This window comes from Macrobrachium nipponense, chromosome 19, assembly GCF_015104395.2.
Source record: "Macrobrachium nipponense isolate FS-2020 chromosome 19, ASM1510439v2, whole genome shotgun sequence".
NCBI classification, from domain to species: Eukaryota; Metazoa; Arthropoda; class Malacostraca; order Decapoda; family Palaemonidae; genus Macrobrachium; species Macrobrachium nipponense.
The window spans coordinates 69,767,368-69,789,278 of NC_061088.1; the positions used below are offsets into that span (position 1 = coordinate 69,767,368).

The window sequence follows — 21,911 nt, forward strand, 5'->3', positions numbered from 1 at the left end:
TTTTTCCGGCCGTTTCCCACTAGTTTTCGCATACTTTCTCAAAGTCTCGCCGAATCTCTCTCTCTCTCTCTCTCTCTCTCTCTCTCTCTCTGCACGGAACCAGTGAAGGGCAATGGAATTTTGCTATTTAATAATAGTTTGTGTTTAGGATTTTTGGTGGAAGTTAGAATCATTAATTGAATAAGCGTTTGAAATGATTATGCACCAAACAATACAGGCTCCAGTTTCATCTACATTTTATTAAACCAGTCAGAATTCCGTATCAGAAATATTTTCGTTAAGGGCAAGAGTCTGCAATCAGGTAAGAACGCAGATAATTCATGAAAATGAAAAGTTAGCCTTAGTATTTGAACGCAAAAATGGTGTCTGCATATTTTTTCATCGTGGGTCTGAATGGCGAATATGCTTTTTATTTACTCTAATGAGAACTTCAGAAATGTATTATGTTTCACAAAAATGGATACAAGGCGCCCATGAAGTCTGATACTTTTTTTTGCAAAGTGAGACAGACAGCCCCCGAAAAAAATATATATTACTGGTCTTCGTGACAGAACTAGACAATATATTACAAATGCAAATGAACACCATGCACTTGAACAACACCTAATATGAGAAGCAAAGGATTGTCATATTGTCTTGAAAACAAGCGTGCAATCAAACACATGCTTTAATGAAAGTGATAACTTACTACATCTACTAAGAGGGTGGTTATTGATGACTTGCATAATTGTAACAAGCACAATCGTAGGTTCGAATCCAAGAGTTTCTTCACTCATTTCCTTTCGGATTTCAAGGCTACCAAAAATTATTAGGAAATAAAATCAAGAACAAAGATGAAACAGGCTACACAACTCTTTCCCTTTTACAAGCCGGGGAAGACAGATGGGTAAAGCTTTCTGGTTTCTCAGCCAATTCTTTTGGGATAAGCTTGCGAACTCCCCGGCCTTTTGCGCGATCCCAGAAGATGTTGGTGCTACCTATGTAAAGCTGGTTGGCTGGTAGCCAGTACGTCAGAAGCGATCTACGATCCTAGCAAAAGTGAGCTGAGACCACCCATCAACCATGGAGATCACACTGGATGATCCGGCGTCTGGTCTGGGTTAAAATGCCAGAGCATATATATATATATATATATATATATATATATATATATATATATATAGTAATATATATATATATTATGACATATATATATATATATATATATATATATATATATATATATATATATATATATATATATATATATATATATAGTCAGAGGAAGACGGACGAAAACCACACATCACTAGGCTGTCTTTTTTATTATTTTGCCGACGTTTCGGCAAAATAATAATAAAAGACAGCCTAGTGATGTGTGGTTTTCGTCCGTCTTCCTCTGACTATGTTGCTTGGAGTAGTTCCCTGTGCCTTGTATCACTATATATATATATATATATATATATATATATATATATATATATATATATATATATATATATATGCTCTGGCATTTTAACCCTGACCAGACGTCGGATCATCCAATATGATATATATATATATATATATATATATATATATATATATATATATATATACAAGCCAGTCTAGTGAAGAGTTAAGGACCCCTTGTTGTGTGGAAATAAAGCATAAATGACAGAAGATCCACTTGCCGGGCTTACAGCAAGTTCTTTTTCATTCTTAAGGGTACCAATAAAGGAAAATAATAGCCCTCTTGTCACTGTGCGTTGTGCGAAAGACAAGAAATGGCCGTGGGCATGGGATTTGCAGCCCATTACTTTGTACTGGTTTTGGGGGAAAAAGGCGATTGAATAATATTAAGTCTCAGTGCTTTGAATGGACGATGATGTGGTACAAAAGAGAAAAGTATGATGACTAATTTGTCCTAGGAGAGAAAGCTGGATGTTTTAGTAATTAGCGATGAAAAGGTTACAGAGCAGTGTGCGCAGGAAGTGAAAGGACACGTTCATTATGTCTAAGGCAGATTAACGATATTGGGATAGGAAAGGTGTATTATTATTATTATCATTTCAGAAGACGAAACCTATTCAAATGGAACGAGCACACAGGGGCCACTGACTTGAAATTCAAGCTTCCAGAGAATGTTGGTTTCAACTTCCCACCTCAGACCCCGTAATGCAGCAGTAACTGATCATGATACAGAGCCAGTGATTTTACATCGCCCTAGGGGAGACGCGGAAACCGCTTCATATGAATGGCATACCACGACACTAACCACTATACCAGCGGCGCAGAAGCAGCGCTCTTGGTGTCAAGATGGCTCTTGGGACGGGTGAAAGAGTACAAATGTGCCATTTTGAGGACAATAGCACGATGAAAACTTGTAACCGCAAGTGTGTATCGTCCAGGAATGACGGTGAAAGAGAGTGGTTTTGAGAGAATGTAAATCTGTACCTGGATGAGTTTAGACAATCTAAAAGGCTTTTAGTCTCAGCAGTGTGATTTAGGCGCAAAGACAGGTGACCTGACCGAGTTAGAAATAGCGACGTTAGCAGGTACTGAGGTACGGGATTCCTGGAGAAAATGAGAATGGAGAAAGCTTTGTACATACGTGTATGGAAAGGGCTTACTAAGAACAAGGCTCATTAGTTATACCTGGAAACGGAAAAAGGCGAGGGAAAGATTTTGCCTAGTCATGTTTTAGCAGGCACATTCATATAAGGCAGTAAACTGGTATTAAGTCCCTCGCTGGACGAGTGGGTTGCGCGCTCGCCTACCGATTCGGTAGTCGCCAGTTCAGTTCTCCGTTCAGTCAACGTGGAATCAGAGGAATTCATTTCTCGATATAATGTGGTTCGGATCCCACAATAAGCTGTAGGTCCCGTTGCTAGGCAACCAATTGGTTCCTAGCCACGTAAAAATATCTAATCCTTCGGGCCAGCCCTAGGAGAGCTGTTAATCAGCTCAGTGGTCTGGTTAAACTAAGATATACTTAAGTAACTCTTATCGTATCGGAGTAAAATGTGTGTTGTCAACATAAATAACTGAATAGAGAATAAACAAACTAATCAAAACTATAAGGACCCAATGAGAAAGGATAATGGTGCAAGTAATGTTATTGATATAATTTCACTTTGTAGAGCCCTGATGATTTGATTGCCGCGGACCAATTATTTCCTTACGGCCAAGTCTAGATGATGCTCACAAGTCGGATAAAAAAGGTTGGGAAATTACGTATTATGAAACGAAGATTGCCTTTAAGAGGGAGTGTAACAAAGTGAAAGAATGGAGGCAGTAAGGACCTTTTGTACCTGCCGTCTTCTCTGAAGCTCTGTTCATCAGATTACATATATAAGTTTGAAGGAACACTTTGGAAGGAAGGAACCATGAGATTACTCAAGACACAGAATGTTATGCTAGAGTTCAGATAAAAACGTGAGAATGACTAATGGGTACAAAAGTGACAGAATCCCTCAGGTATACCTGGCTACCACTGGCCGTGATATAATTTTGTCCGTCTCTTAGGAGATGACAGATGCGTTGTGTACCATAAGGAAATCAGAGCACTGTTAAGGAAAGAATGAAAAATAATTTTGGTGTACACCGGGGAAAATGAAATCTTCATCTTTTGTTACATAATGCATTATTTCCAGATAGTTATAACGAAGCCATTCTTCAAAAGAATTGGAAAAAGGAAGCGAAGTTTGATGAAACGCTGTGAAATTACCATCAAGTGAAGAGAATATTTTAAAAAGAAGACTGGAAATTATGCATGAGAAGTACTTGGCTGAAAGAAGCCATATTTTAAGAGTCGCGATCACGGACTAACACGTTTTGGCTGAATGTTAGAGTAACGACTAAGCAGATATCTATGTTCACGGAAGACTCCGGGAAGAGAAAACAAATATTCTTTTAAACTTACCTGAAACGCATTAAGACTTTCATTTTTTTTACGCAAGCCAAAAAGGCTTGATAAAAGAGAGTTAAGGCAAGCAATACCACAATGCAAAGGAAACTTCAGGGGTCTCAAGCAAACGAGAATGGGTCTCAATAGTGAAAGAAAATCGAAGAGAATGATAAATAACAATCATACTAACAAAATGTTTACATGAGAAATTCTCTCATATGACTAAACCATAGCTTCTGGAAGATGTATAGTTCTTTGTAATTATGCAGAAAAAACTATCATTATTAGCATGGGGAACCAGCTTCAGTTAGCAGAAGATAATAATAATAATTATAATAATAATATCAACACTGTGGTAGTGAAAGGTTGGCCCGTGCTGGAAGACGTCTATTGTAAACGTGGAGCTCATTAACATGAAATATCGTCGTTAATCACAGAAGGATTCACTTGCGTTTTTAATATATATGAAGACTGTAAATCAGTGTGCACATACTACATTCTCATAGGCCTAATCTTGAGGTTTTGTTCGGTTTTGTAAATGAATTAAGCAGTTGGACAACTATACGGGAAGAGACTGAAGCGAACAGATGAAGTATAAAAAGCTGGGAACAATGAAGCTACGACCAACAGAACGCTACAAAAGGACCTTTAGGACTGTCTATGGTGGGCCGTGCAAGTCACGGGTAACTAACTGCAAGGCAGCGCCCGCGCCCGGAAAACGGGACTGATGACCAGCGGAGGAACAAAGGCCTCCTTCGAGTCAACATAAATGCAGATCCTTTATCAGCAATGCAAGTATCACGTAATGGATATGGCAGCAGCAGGAGGACTGAATGGCCAAAGAATTCTTTGTAATGGCCCTAAAAGGAAGCAGTCGGATGGGGGAAGTGTACTTAAAAGTAAAAGAAACATCTATTGTCTAAAGCCCCATAAATCGGCATAATGGCGCGTAATATTTTTCACTTCAACAAAAACTCCCCTGATTTTTTCACTGGACTATGAATGTTCCCCTACAGTGACAGAGAGCAATTAGGTCTGCACTTCAGTCGTGTATTTTTTTTTATCCGTATTCTTTACAAAATCTCCCCCTAATAAAACAGATGAGTTCCTTTGCAACTGCCACAACACCGAGTGGTCAAACACAATACCGCCTTTCAAGAATATATCCCACTCTCTTTCTCACTGTACGGGATTACACACATGCACGCATACACAAATCCACACATACGCAAACGGACGGCGGGAGCGTATACCTTCATTCACATACACACACATAAAAGGACTTAGAACATTGTTGAGGAACTTTATGAGCAAGACAATACGAGATAGTATTTTATGTCATCATTCAGATTTCCCATTTATTTCTTTTGATGCCTCTCCGAGTCTCTCTGAATAAGTTGCTTTGAAACGAAGCATTCATAATCCGAAGCTAACCCGAGACAGCAAAGAAATGTTCTTACTTTGGCAACCGGTATGAAGCAGAAAAAAAATTCCATATCTCTTTCTAAAGATCAAAATGTTGCCGATTCCGGTTGAAACTTGGATAATGGATTGGCAAACTTTGATCAAATATACTTCGGATTACTATAGTAGATTCACATCAACCCTACATTTGATGTTTAGGCCCGTCCATTACGACGCTCCTGATTGGCTGTTGATAAGCCAGTCACAGGTAACTCTCAGTCTCTCTCGAGAGCTCACTTGGGTAGGATCTATGTTCCACCTCTACTGAGGGATACTTTTGAAAGACGTATATCCCTCAGGAAAGGTTGAACATAGATCCTACCCATGCGAACTCTCTCGAGGGACTGAGAGTTTCCAGTCCTGTGACTGGCTTATCAGGAGCGTCGTAAGGGACTGGCCTAGACATCAAATGCACGGTTGATGTGAATCTACTATAGTAGATTCTGTAAGTATCTCTCAACTTTGGGAGCAATAACCGCTAAAACGCTACAGTACGAAGGTGGAAATTATCATCATTGTTACGACATAATCAGAAGAATGAAGTGTCGAAACCCATTGGATGAGATGCATATGAAAAAACGTATGAGATGGTATAAATGGAAAGGAAAAGATGGTTGGAAGAACTGGTGTGAGTGTAGGAATGAGAATTCATGGATTACAAAGAGCATTTGGATAACATTAAGACGAACGAAAACAAGATAAAAGGATAGTCAAGCGATATTTGTTGAATATAAAAAAAAAGAACATATGGACCACAGAGGAGGTTACAAAAAGCCAAAGTGGTTTAGGATATGGAGAAAGCGACTGAGGATTGGGGTATGATGGAAGACAGATAAGGTTAAGAAGAGTAAGAAAAGGACCATGCAAAAAAGAGCAAGATAATGAGCAGAAAGGTATGGAAAAACAAACGAGAACTTGGTAGCGATGATAAAAATAGAAATTCCTGGACATCACATTCGTAACTGGATCAGCATTACACTCTGATGAAATCTGTTTGGCAAACAAATCATCCTTTTACAAATTTGTGTGCAAATCCTTCAAAAGCTTTTTGATATATCTTACGAACAAACAAATTAACTGGAGAAGGTCAACCCACCACCTCCTAACCTCACTGACCGAAGTTCACTAACAGAAGAAATAAGAAGCACGAATACTGAATTACCAAAAAGTCAATACGGAAGGAAATAAAGTTAGGACAGTTGTAGGTGAAATGGAAAAATGGACGCGAATAAAAAGTTAAAACGGTTACCATTAAAATGGAAAAACGGACTCAGATAAAAGTTAAAGCGGTTTGTAGTAAAATAAAAAAAAAGCGGAAAATAAAATGTCCAGACATTTGCTAGTGAAATTAAAAGGGGGTGAGGGGAAGCAGGACGCGAAAAAAAAGAGTTAAAACGGCTGCCGGTAAAATAAAATGAAAAAAAAGAGAAAAAAAAGACGTGAATGAAAAATTAAAAACAGCTGCTTTTACTTTTAAAAGCGGGAGACGAATGATGAGTATAGCTGCCTGGAACTGACCTCCAAATAAATAAGGGTTACCGCTGTAGACGACCCACCTGTAATCAGTAAGTGACATTTGGCTCGATAGAAGGCAGTCTGGGGTGGGGCTGTCCCTAAAAATGGGGGAAAGACAGGCGACCTTCTCTCTCTCCTCTTCTCTCTCTGTCCTCTCTCATCTCTCCTGTCGTCTCTCCTCTCTCTCTGTTCTGTGAACTCTCGTAATCAGGCTAATTTGGAGTATGTGACCTCTTTCAACGAAATGAGAAAGCATTTTTTTTTTCGAGAAAGCTTTTCTCTCTCTCTCTCTCTCTCTCTCTCTCTCTCTCTCTCTCTCTCTCTCTCTCTCTCTGAGCTATAACAGACCACAGGTTAATTTGGAATATCTGATTTCTTACAGCGAATTGAGAAAGCACACTTTTCGAGATTCTCTCTCTCTCTCTCTCTCTCTCTCTCTCTCTCTCTCTCTCTCTCTCTAATCGCCAATGATGTCGAAGGCACTTGATGGGATAAAGTTTTATTTTCTCTTTATAATTTACCTAGAAATATTTGCTAGAATAAAGAATATAAATAATAGTAAATAAATAAGGAGACGGTTCCAAGACTGTAAATAGTGTCCTTAATTATTACAGTGACGAGGTAGAAACATGAATTTCATCCCATACAAAAGGAATAAGGCATAAAAGTTCACTGAGTTAGACTTATTTTTCGTTTGTAATTCAGTCTGTAATGTTCGTATCTGTCTAACTTACACTTATTTTCTGTTCGTAATTCAGTCTGTAATGTTCGTATCTTTCTAACTTACACTTATTTTCTGTTCGTAATTCAGTCTGTAATGTTCGTATCTTTCTAACTTACACTTATTTTTTGTTCGTAATTCAGTCTGTAATGTTCGTATCTTTTTAACTTGCACCTATTTTCTGTTCGTAATTCAGTCTGTAATGTTCGTATCTTTCTAACTTACACTTATCTTCTGTTCGTAATTCAGTCTGTAATGTTCGCATCTTTCTAACTTACACTTATTTTTTGTTTGTAATTCAGTCTGTAATGTTCGTATCTTTCTGAATTACACTTATTTTCTGTTCGTGATTCAGTCTGTCATGTTCGTATTTTTCTAACTTAAATTTATTTTTTGTTCGTAATTCAGTCTGTAATGTTCGTATCTTTCTAACTTACACTTATCTTCTGTTCGTTAATTCATCTGTAATTGTTCGTCTTTTCTAACTTACACTTATTTTTTGTTGTATTCAGTCTGTAAGTTCGTATCTTTCTGATTACACTATTTTCTTGTTCGTGATTCAGTCTGTCATGTTCGTATTTTTCTAACTTACATTTATTTTTTGTTCGTAATTCAGTCTGTAATGTTCGTATCTTTCTGACTTACACTTATTTTTTGTTCGTAATCCAGGCTGTAATTTCGTATCATTCTAACTTACACTTATTTTTTTCGTAATCAAGTTTGTGGCTTTTATATTTCGTTAAGATCCATTTCAAGGAATTACTGCAATTGATATTCTTTTTACTGCAATTGATACTTTTTTTTTTTTTAAAGTCGAAGGTGCTTAATAACATACGTCCCCTAGACTGCTTGACAACAATACGAATGAAAAGACATTCTCGCCTCACCAATATGTAGTACCTGTCTAGAGATACAATATTTATTAATATACATGTAGGTATTAACGCTTACTTACACTTGTGTATACACATACATGTCTATCGTCTGTATATATCCACACATAAATATGCACAAGCAAAATTTTACAAATTTATACTCTCCAATTATATAAGTTCTTAATTTATTTATTATTTATTATTAGCTTCATCTCGGATGCGAATTTCCACTAAATGCATACTCATAAATAGCTACAGATGCCAGTTAATTAAAGCAAATAATTTACTAAAATCAAATATATTGCAGCCACTTCCTTATGACAACTAATTTCCCCAAAACATTTTCGAATTTACACCCTACGATTATATATATATATATATATATATATATATATATATATATATATATATATATATATATATATATATATATACATTCTCCCTGTCAAAAATAAACGAAAAACTACCACCTTAGATGCATGGTGATATACCATATAATATATGTATATATATTAATATAATATATATTAATTATATATATATTATTATAATATATGTTTAATATATATATATATAGTATATGTATCGTATTTCCTCCCTGTCCAAAATAAAACGACAAACCACCACCTTAGATGCACAATGTTATTATATATATACTATATATACTATATAATATATTATATATACATATATATATATAGTATATATATATATATATATGTTATATTAAAATAAATTTATATTAATAATATATATATATTTATATGGATACACATATATAATGTGTGTGCATTCTTCCCCTGTAAATTCAACGGAAGACCACCACCTTAGATGCTGGGTGATAGATACCCACTGGACGCCCACTTCCGCTAATGATGAGTGACCAACGCCCATACTATCACTACAGCAGCTTCATCATTTGCAAGTAACAACAGGCCACGCCCACCAGCAACGACTGCAATTCCAATTAATCTTCATGAAATCGAAATCGGGTGATTTAGTCGTTGAGCATTTACTTCAGATGCGGTAGAATTTTGTGGTTTTAAACTTTTTTTTTTTTTTTTTGACAAAAAGATACCAAACTGAAAACAAAATAATACCCTTTGAAAACATTTTAGTTTTTAAAATTTCTGTGCATTTAAAATATCGGGCTCTTGGATCTAAAGCAAAACTAAATCCCGAAGATGTTGATAAAATTATCTTAAAATTGTATTTAATATTCATGCCATGGACAATCGTCTTTTGAAGAAATAACCATACTATAGTAGATTGACATCAACTGTGCATTTGATGTCTAGGCCAGTCCTTACGACGCTCCTGATTGGCTGTTGATAAGCCAGTCAGGAAATTCAGTCACTCTCGAGAGTTCGCATAGGCAGGATGTATGTGCCACCTCTCCTGAGAGATACTTTTGAAAGACGTATGCCTCAGGAGAAGTGGAACATACATCCTGCCTATGGGAACTCTCTCGAGAGACTGAGGGTTTCCAGCCCTGTGATTGGCTTATCAACAGCCAATCAGGAGCGTCTTTAGGGACTGGCCTAGACATCAGATGGACAGTTGATGTTAATCTACTATATAGCTTTATGGAAGCAAATTTTTCTCATTTCCATTCTAAAAAATTAGCAGATAACCGTAGCTTGACTATGAATGAATTCTATTTTGAAGGTCTTTGTCTTTTTATGAATGACGGCTTTTCAAATCTGTTTCAAAATACATTGTAATCACAGGTTGAACACCGAAATCGTGATAATTGCGAATATTTGATAAATGACATTAAAAATACTCATATTTCTAATGGAAATGATTTGGCTTGGTAACGCAACATAAGCTATGCATAAATTAATCAGTCAGGTTATACAATTAAAACAAGCTCTTGCCATTTTCCAAACGGATTTTTCTTTTTTTATCTCTAAATCATGACAGCAACATAAAATTAAAATGGCACATGTTTAATCCCACGTTTAAATCTCAGGATTCCATTATCGTCAGGTAATTAACAAAACAAAAAAATATACGACAAAAACAAAATTCTCTGACAAACGAGACACAAAACTTGTGTGAGACTAATGCCGATGACAAGAGCAAAAAGCAGTGAACAGTGATTATATAAATAACAGCTCGAATTTTATATATGTTACAGTAAATATGTGAATTTGTGAAATGAGCAATTCTCTTAAGAACATTTGATCCCCGAGGGCCAGTGCTAAAATAAAACGCCAAAACAAACACCACACACACACACCACACCACACCACAGACAACACACACACAACACATATATATATATATATATATATATATATATATATATATATATATACATATATATATAATACTATTATTATATATATATATATATATATATATACACACATATTATCTATAATTAAAGTTTCCTACTCTCCCCCAAGTCACACGCTTTATTTTATTATCTTTTATCTTTTCACCTTTCAATAAATTTTCCTTATGATATATCTCCGTCTCTCTCTCTCTCTCCTCTCTCTCTCTCTCTCTCGCAACGCAACCTGCGGAAAGTGCTCGTTGTTTACTCTAATGTTTACTACCGGTCCCCCGCTTCCCTTGTCTCCCCCCTTATTTTAGAATATATAATTTAATCCCGGCTGGAAGTTAAATCTCCTTCAAGTTCTGGCCAAGTTATAGAATATGACGGGGGGGAATTTTGTCCATATTGTCGAAGTTTCAAGTCGCATCCGGGAGCCTACTCTAGCTAATGGAATTCCCCTCTCCTAAACGGCCCGGCAACACGGGAAGTGAGAGAGACCATAAACCTCAAAGCAACTGCGACGATAGCAATAACAATAACAGTAACATTCATTAACCTTGTTAAACGCGAGGATTATTATTGTTAATGTTTATTAATATTATCAAATTTGGAAAAAAATTAGGCATTAAGTGGATAAAAATTGAAAATATCAAAAGGTGATGAAATATGGCATAAGAAAAAAAATGTAAGGATTTTTAATTTTTATAATAATATTAATCTTGAAAAAATAGGCAATAATGTGGATGACGGAATATGGCATAAGACAACAACAAAAATATAAGGATTATTATTATTAATTTTTACTAATATTACTGATCTTGAAAAAAATAGGCATTAAGTGGATAAAAAATTAAAATATCCTTAAATGGTGACGAAATACGTCATAAGAAAACAAACAAAATTTAAAGATTATTATTATTAATTTTTATTAATATTACTAATCTAAATAGGCATTATTGTGGACAAAATTTAAAATCTCAAACGATGACGAGTATGGCATATGAAAACAACAAAAATGTAAGGGTTATTATTATTAATATTTATTAATATTACTAATCTTGAAAAAATAGGCATTAATGTGGATAGAAATTGAAAATCCCAATCGATGACGAAATATGGCATAATACAGCAACAAGAATGGCACAACTAAGTAGGAAATCCGTGTATTTAAGAAGCATAGAAAGTAAATTTAGGATGGGAGTGGTGGGGGTAGGTGGGGGATTGGAAGAATCTGGATGGGTGGGGGGGGGGGGTGGGGAAGTTGAAAGTTTGGCAAAGGCTATCGTTTCTTTCTCGCTCCTATTCGCCAATTCTTGCTCTCCAGTCTATGTGTTTTTCCTTCCTCGTTCCTCCCTCCCTTTATAGACTCTCTGGTAGTTCCCCCTCCAGTCTGGACGGTTAGCGATCACGGTTTCTTGAATCACTGACGAAACATTTTTATTAAATGCTTGTCGTTCCAGTTCATTTCTGCAGTCGATTATTATGTGTATGTGTATATAACTACACACACACACACACACACACACACACACACATATATATATATATATATATATATATATATATATATATATATATATATATATATGTGTGTGTGTGTGTGTGTGTGTGTGTGTGTGTGTGTGCGATTGAGAAAAACGAACTGTCGCAAAATTTTATTGAGTCAGCAATAATTAGTGTATATATACGTATTATTATTATTATTATTATTATATATATATATATATATATATAAATAAATAAATATATACATACATACACACACACACACACACACACACACACATATATATATATATATACATGTGTGTGTGTCTATGTATGTATGTGTCTGCACAACTTCCTGATTCTTTATTTCTTATTTGTTTTACGTCCTGCCTCTGCTGTCTTGTCAGTGTGAATCTTACAACTTGTTCGGGAACTCGGCAGTAAAACACTTTTCGTGTCTTTACTCCATGTTCGGGCTTACGGTAGGGAAAGGTTAATGGTTTCCTTATTCTTTTCGTTTTTGTCACCAAAACTTTACACTCCCAAGACAGTTTTCTGAAAGATCATCCACTTTTCATTTCATGCGTGATTATTTTCGCGACCAGTAAGCCTTTGGTTTTCATTTCGAATTAGTCTCAGAAAAATAGCCAAACAACATCAATTTTACCGCGTTGATATATCGTCAATATCATGGCGTAACATTTGAGATTTCAAAATTTGTCACTTTGCTCATATAACATTTTTGATCAACTGATCCACAGAATATCAGAAAAGTCTGAATCCAGGAAGATAATCTTCATAATTTCTTAAAAACCTCTTAGAATCTGCATTAATAATAACAATTGGAAATATTTATCTAGGTCCAGGTCTATAGCCTACACTCTGGCTCCATCAGTAATTCTTGTACTTGGTTAATCCACTGTCCAAGTTAATCCAGAAATCAACTTTTAATTCATGTTTTTTTTATCTACTTTTTTTGTAAAGCCAAGTTTATCTAGAATCCTTTGTTTCTGATATATTGCGCTTTCTTACGAATGCCTGAAATAAAGGCCCAAGATCCTGCACTTCGTTGTTTCACTTTCCACATTGTAATAAAATTTGTTTAGATTCCCGTAATAGAAGTTTTATATATAGTATAATTCTATTATTATATTATACTATATCTATTAATATATAATAGTATCCGTATATATATATATATATATATATAATATAATATATACTACATACATATATATATATATAAATATATATATATATATATATATATATATATATATATTCTAGATAATTCATTTTGTATTCCACATAGGGAAATGAAAAAGGTATGTCTCCTTAATAAACGCTCCAAGAAGAGGTCCATTGGAGGATGAACTGTTGGGCATTTTCTGAGACGTACCTTTTTCATTTTCCTATGTGGAATACAACTGAATTACTATATCTTCGTGCCTAAGAAGACTACCAGTACTATATATATATATATATATATATATATATATATATATATATATATATATATATATATATATACAATTGTAGTCTGTGCTATAGGATGTAAAATCTGTGACAAATGCTATGTTGCTGAAAAGTGGCCGTTCCCTGGACCAAAGGAAACGTGAACATATTGCAGCTTGCCGTTTGGGTAACGTGTACAGCGCCATTGCTAAGCACACTTGGGATTCTGATCATGCCATTGACCTCTGGGGAGGCAAAGTTATATATAAGATAGGACCACTAGGAGGATTGTGGAAAAGGCTCTAATCACTTTAAATGACACCTTTGAGGGGACTACTGGCATTATGAACAATTGACTATTGAGTGAAGAAATTTACAAAAAAGGTCAGAATTAAGAACTTCAGAAATGTGTACACCCTTCTTTAATCTGATAATGTAGATAACCACCCTTCGCCCGTTCCAGAGTCTGATCTACAAACTACCTATTTAGATAACGACCCTCAAGATGTCATTCAGGAAGAAGACCAGCGTTTTGTCCCGCCTCGAAGACCACAGAGAATTCTGGAAAGGAATACGACCCTATGTCTTGTTAGCATGTTTTAACCTTGTTCTTCATTTTCGTTTGTTTATATTTATTTCTGTTTCGTTAGTGATCAAGTCCACAGAAGGATGGACGAAAGCTTTAAGCAATGTAAATGTTCCTACAAATATATTTCGTCTTGATAAACAAGAATATTACTGTGGATCCTTCTACTGAATACATAAATATATATATATGTCTGTGTGTGTGTGAACTTTATCACTTACACAATTGCTTGTGCATTAATATGATTAATAACAGGACCTCTCTCTCTCTCTCTCTTTATATATATATATATATATTATATAATATATATATGTAATATAAGATATATATGTATATATGTAGTATATATATATATATAATATATATATAATAATATAATATATATATATAATATATAAACGGCATCCTCTTCCCCTTTATATACACATCATGCAAGCCTCAACAAACAACGCATGCTCATGAATGCAAAGGAATGCTACTAACACCCTCGCATCCTCCTGCGGGGTCACAGGGATTCTCAATTATTATCTGGCCTCGCGTCGGCTGGCGATAGCCCCTTCCTCACAAGATCTCCCCGATGATACGGACCGGTGGAAGCTGCATCTCGGATACGAAAGGATGAAAAAAAGAAAAAAAGTCTTATCAATTAATTCCCTGCCACGGTAATCAGGACGTAAACATGCAAGACGGCTTACGATATAAAGATTAATTTAAGAAAAAAAAAAAGAAGGTATTTAAGGATGCTGGCGAAACAAGCAAACCCAAGGGAGCAAGGTAGATCGTAGTGACACAAACAAGCACACAAACAAGCACACACCGCAGGTGACCGCCTGGATAGGGCTTCGTAAAGGCACGGCATCATCACCCTTAATGGCGGTGCCCGCGCGCCCGCGGGCTCCGCCGGACTATCCCGGGTATTCGGTTATCATTTCTATTTATGCACCTTTCGCCGTCTGCTGCCTCCTTCGAGGTGGGGGAAGGGGCGAGGGAACCCGCCGGGAAAAGCAGTAAAGTCTGCCACTTCAGACAAAAGGTCAGCGGAGATGATGACTTCTTCCCGATGGGTTTCCTTTAAAAAATGGTGACGCAACTGGGTGGGAACTTTCTTTTTCTCCCGTCTTCGCCTTTTTGCTTGGCAGGGTTTCTCTCCTCTGCGTTGTTTGCCTCTCGCTGTAATCTCTGAACTTTGGCCTCCGCGGTTTTTCGATTTCCTAGACTACCTGGTTACTGATGACTTTGGTTCCTTGTTGTAATTTCGTCTAGTTTTTCTTTTTTTTTACCCCCTCGTGATCATAGATTTTGGTTCTATATCTTAAATATTAAACTTTTATTATGCAACATTATGAAAAAAAAATCCAATAAATAGTTCTATGAATAACTAACAAACAACTCAAACAATGTTCAAATCATGCACAGAATGCCCTGGCTTTGAATTCAAATAAACGAAATCCTTTCCCCATTTTCATGATAAAAAAATAAAATAGATAAATAAATAAATAAATAAATAAATAAATAGAAGGAGATAAAACGAGAAAGAGAGGCAGGTTGGTGGGTAAGGGGTGACGGTTGTTGAATGCAATAATTACAATTAAGATTTTTCCCAATTTTTTTTTCAGGACACAATTGACTTAACAGTATATGTTTATAATTTTCACCTACATCAATTAACAATTTCCGTTTTATAATGAAAATGATTAATTCATTTTTGGACTTGGACAGGTCCATCCATACGCATCGTACACATCCCCGATTCGGTTACTGATTTGCTCATTATATTTCTACACTTTCAAATATAAGCAACAATTCACTACACAAATAAATGTACGGGTCCTGCAGGGCAAACCTCGGCCGAGATCAGAGAAAGAAGATCACACGATTTCCTTGGTGAATTTGCAATTGACAAGTAATATGCGGCTTAATATTGTTAAATTATAAAACATTATGCGTAAAAGAAAAGAAAAACTATCATGCTCATATTAGCCAAAAGTTTCAGACGAAGTATTGAGCTATTATGTTGGAAACGTGTTGATTTCGATTCTAAACACAGAAAACACAGAACTTGGTTTGATTGAAATGATGTACCACAGATTCAAAATGCATGCTTATCTCTCTCAGTGGGTCAGTTCAGTAAGTCATTTTCCTCCAATGTAAGAATCCTAAAAGGACTGAGTTCGAACCTAAGTATGGTTAGGTGAACGTTTCATTTTTAATGTCTTTGACTGTAAATCCTTTTTCCTGTGGCTTAATAGTTACATACAAACACACACCTACTTAGATACATATATGTATATGTATACACACACACACACAGACACACACACACATATATATATATATATATATATATATATATATATATATATATATAAAGTACCTACTTATAGTGCTCTGAATTTTCTTGTCCAGTTTCTTTCATGGTTAAAACTGAAGTTAATTTTCTTAGAACATCATTTATACCCACACAGACATTGACAGTATACATATAGCTGTAAATATATATATATATATATATATATATATATATATACACATATACATACATAAATATATATATATATACATACATACATATATATACTATACTCTGCATTCTAATTATTAGGATATAAACAAAGAACTTCAGTACCTACTCGCTTGTATACGTGCGAAGGCAGTTATACGCAGCGCATACCAATGGAGTGGGATACTCTAATCCTGGCACAAAATTTTTTGGGGAAATAAATAGTTCACCACAGCCCCCTCCGCGGTGCCTAATGCTTAGCTCTGAACCAAGGGGAAAGATCCAAGAAAGGGCATAGAGGAGGTAAAAAAGCAAGGAGTTAGGAAAACCGAGAGAACAATTAACAGATAGTAATTAGCTAATTGGGAATATAAATTACCGGGAATATGAAAGGCATCATAAAATTGCACGATAATGACATGGCAGTGCCTCAAACAGTCCCATTAAAATAACGAATACGGCTAATAAATTAATTTATGGATGCGAGAGCCCTAGTAGGCTGTCTCAGCGAGTGGTCTTTATTGCCTGTCTTTTCCCACAGCACGCACGCACGCACGCACATGCACAACATGTTCCTTGTTGCTCTGTTTGTGCAGACGTTTGTATTGAGCATACACAAACCTGACTGACAGCTGTCAGTCTCACTCACGGAAATACAAGAATGAATTTATTTTGATGTAAAATTACAGCCCATATGGATGGCAACGCCTTCTGGAGTAACCACTTTTAAGCCGTATAGGTAAAATGAATAATCTTACAAACAATCACACACACACACATATATATATATGCATATATACATATACTCCTGTGTATATATATATATATATATATATACATATACTCCTGTATATATATATATATATATATATATATATATATATATATATATATATGTGTGTGTGTGTGTGTGTGTGTGTGTGTGTGTGTGTGTAAAAAGTAGGTATAGCACATTCAGATTAAGTTAAAAAAAGGAAAAACTAAACATTAATGTGTATTTGTTCTACCGAACAGAAAATGCAATTAGACCTTTGGTAACGTAAACTTCTATAAGTCTACATTATCTCAGCAATGGAAACGCAGAGGGAAAAAAAAAAAAAGGTAAAAACACTAAGAATCTGGAAACAAAGGAGTGGCAATCGTGCATCAACACTCAAATTCTCAAAGTCTTCAGAGACGGGGTACGGGCGAAACAATCTTTTGACCGAACATTTCTTTTGTAAATGAACAATTTGTTTACGGGTATAAATTCAGAAAGGTGTGAGGGTCAAATCCACGTTTTTGATCATGCTTTTTGAAAGAATTGCAGTATTACTCTCATGTAATGTCGACATAGGACATCCCATTTCTAGCACTTTAGAAATATGTGAACGTAGTAAAAAGCTTGTCATTTAAATCTTATAAACGTTAAACGAGATAGCACTCAGAGAAAGCATGTATCAGCCGGAGTAAATAAAAACAAGTACAAAAAGCGTCGAAGTTTTTTTCGGTCCAATCGAGTTTTCTGTACAGCGTATGAAATTCTCAGCCACGGCCCATGAAACTCTTAGTCGACCGTGGTAGCCTGTGTTGTTGTGATGCCAAACGCACGATTATGCCTAAATTTAACCTTAAATAAAATAAAAATTACTGATGCTAGAGGTCTGCAATTTGGTATATTTGATGATTGGAGGGTAGATGATCAGCACACCAATTTGCAGCCCTCTAGCCCCATTAGTTTTGAAGATCTGAGAGTGGACAAAAAAACGTGCTGACGGACAGACAAATCCATCTCAATAATTTTCTTAAAAAAAAAAAAAAAAGATCCATTTTGAGTTCTATGCAACATTCATTTCGACTTCAGTTTGGTTTACTTAAAAAAGATTCAATGTTGGTAAGATTTACAAGTACATTGTTGGAAAGGAAGATACGGAACACTACGCAGAGTTCTAGTCACTTGTAATGGAACCCCCACCCACCAACCCAACCCACCCACCCACCCACCCACACACACACACACAACACACACACACACACAGACGTACACGCTCACAAAATATATAGCCTACCATTTTCTGGATTTTGTGACAGAGTCCTGTATCGTAAAGGAAGGCTACAATTCATTATGACCTTAGAATACATCGCCATTATAATTGCAAGAAAACTTACAGGAAAATATTATGCTAATGAAAATTAAACAAAATACATAGCTATACCAAACCAGTGATATATTATGCACAATACATTAAGTTTACATGGCAAATATATTTAGGCTAACAGGCAATGTGTCACCATCAAGAAGGGTTATTTATTTTGGAAAACTCACAACCGCTGCTCTTACCTTTCATTAGCAATTATCTTAAGAATTTTGGCTTTTGTTTTTTTGTGCAAACGAATTTGACTAAATCGCCTGAAATTCAAATTCCGCTGTAAAAGAATGTATTTATTTTTCAGTCTGTTGTCTGCTGTCATATTATATAAAAATATCCACTTACATGAACAATTTGCATGTCGGCTACCACTCCGCCACACAGATGTTCATAAAAAACCACCTAGACAATTTAAAAATCATTGTTAGGCGAACAATGTCCAGTGTGGTAACCCGAGTGAGAAACAGCAGCAACTCGCTCATACAAGGCATCCTAAGGAGTGAGACAAGAAGAAGATCTAAATTGTGGGAAAGATGGGAAAATGAGGCCTTTGTCCCCTAAAGGACTTAATCTCTGTATTGGCAAGATGTCATCTGCAGATTTTGCCATTATTACATTTATTGCTGATATTTTAATTTTTCATTATTACTGTGATTACTATCAAGTTAAAGTTTTTTTTTACATTCAATTTTTGTATTTAGCCCTCTGGACCTGACCACCTAAGGTCTCTAGTTGAAATTTAAGTTATATAATATGTGCACTAACTGTTATTACTCTCAATGCATATTTTTTTTCTCACCAATATTATTACTGTTATTACCAGTATTATGATTACCATCTTTTATGCTACCTCAGCTATTTTGTGGATAAGTGCCGATTATTCATTTTTTTTATCGTGTTGTCTCATGTATCTAGAGTGTGTATGTTACTGTCTGTATTTTGTATATTCCATGTATATGGCCCTGAGCTGAATTAAAGGATATTATTATTATTATTATTATTATTATTATTATTATTATTATTATTATTATTATTATTATTATTATTATTATATTTAAAATACATCACTTATACGTCAGTGTCACTGACCTAACTTGTCGTAACGGTTTACTATGAATCACTCAGCAATTTTACAAACGGTATCCTCATCACTATCTTTATTCAGCGGTGAAATGAGTGAATGAAAATCCTTACGAGATAAACCTGTTTCTGAGGACGAAGACTTTCATTGTGTCTACACAACTCCGTATTTAATGCCTTTCTTACAACATGCAGAATGTAAGTTAATCCCTCAAGCAAGGAAAAAAAATTCGGGTACATGCATGAGCATGTGGCTGCCGCAGACACGTCCATTTCTAGTTGTAATAACATCCGATATCAGAGCAGGAGTTCTCAAAATTATCATACCATCGATTCGTACCCTCATTAACAGCACACTGTACACGTAATGGCTACAAATTAAGACTAGTTCATCAGGGAAACCTCCACAATTGTGATCAGTTAGTTGGCGTAATAATAAATTTTACAGTGCAGTTAATCATATACAGAAAACCCAAAACTAAGGTCCATTCAGAAACGCCTCTAAGGCTCTACGGTGGGGATTTGCGATTTCTTTTTTTGCTTGTTGAGAACCCCTGCAGAGGTAATATATCAACGTTTATCAAATTAATAAATGGAGCATAATACACGCGCGCGCACACACACACACTATATAGACACGAGCGCGCGCGAGCACACACACACACACACACACACAACACATATATATATATGTATATACATATGTATGTAATTTTTGCAATTACTTTTATAGTATATGATGATTTACCCTACAAAAGTAACATATAAAATTAGAGTTAATTGCTTTTATGAGGAGTTCAATGAAGGCAAATCGAGCACATCCTATATTATATAAGAATAATGCGCTTATTGAGTAAAACAAATTGAAAAAAGTAGGAATTTAGATTATCGATTTGATGTGGTATATCCTAAATTCTTTTCATGCATTACTTTTTTTTCGTTTATACCAATGTAACCTGCTTTCCGTGCACGCTTAATTCTATTAATTATTTTTGACACTAAATATCAATAGATAAAATAAACTATGTAAGGTTTATTACAAATCGTAATGCAACCTTATTAACAACTAATCTTTTAATTTTCACCGTTAATTAATAATAATTACATTTAATTCTATTCGAACCGCGCGCATATTTATGAAAAACAAAACTAAAAGACCAATTAACCTTCAAGCAAGCTTCAGCAGAGGACAGTAATATAACGGAAAAAAGATATAACGTAAAAAGTGAGTGAAGAGAATAATGAGTATTTACCATATGAAATCGATTAAAAAAAAGAAAGAAAAAAATAAAAATCATAACGTCAGATGGACAGCGAGAGAGATCTCTTCTTTCATATATTTTCTAACTTGCAGTTCGCCACAACCTCCTCCTCCTCCTGCACCTCCTCTTCCTCATCCTCCACCTCCTCCTCCTCCTCCTCCTCCTCTTCCTCCACTCACCTCCTCCTCCTCCTCCTCCTACACTTCCAGTAATCATAACTCATGACGAAATTGATTGCCGATACGGTGTACATCGCTTTGTGAAGACGACGCTGCTTTAAAAAAAAAAGTAAGGCAAGAAAAAATACGAAAACGAAAATATTGCATCTGCAAAATAATAGCCCAGTACCCCGCAGCAGCAGGAACCAGTCAGACCGTATCGTCACCTCAAAGTTAGTGACATGTTAGATAGCGTTGTAATTCGAAGGAAGAGCCGTAATGTCTTTGTTACGCTGGTGACATGACATGCTAGCTGGCCTCACTGCAATGAAGAGACGAAGGCGTGAAGTCGTTCATTGCCAGGACACGATATCCCCGGTCTTTAGCCCGGGAAGTGGGGGAAGCACGTATGACATTATCTTTCTTTTGCTTCCTCAAGCAATCAAATTCTCACGGACTTAATTCCACCATGAACGTGTAACATGCGACTGTCATCTGCATCGATTATTCCTTGAAGTCGGTT

The 21,911-nt window shown here is 35.5% G+C and overlaps 1 protein-coding gene across 1 annotated transcript in view; it reads left to right on the top strand.

Annotated features, from left to right (window-relative positions):
• Positions 1-21,911, top strand: part of LOC135211994 (uncharacterized) — a 57,123-nt gene that overhangs the window by 20,097 nt on the left and 15,115 nt on the right. Inside the window, exon 3 of the mRNA XM_064245268.1 lies at positions 21,323-21,438. Within this exon, the coding sequence (XP_064101338.1) occupies positions 21,323-21,438 (116 nt within the window). The remainder of the gene's footprint in view (positions 1-21,322; positions 21,439-21,911) is intronic.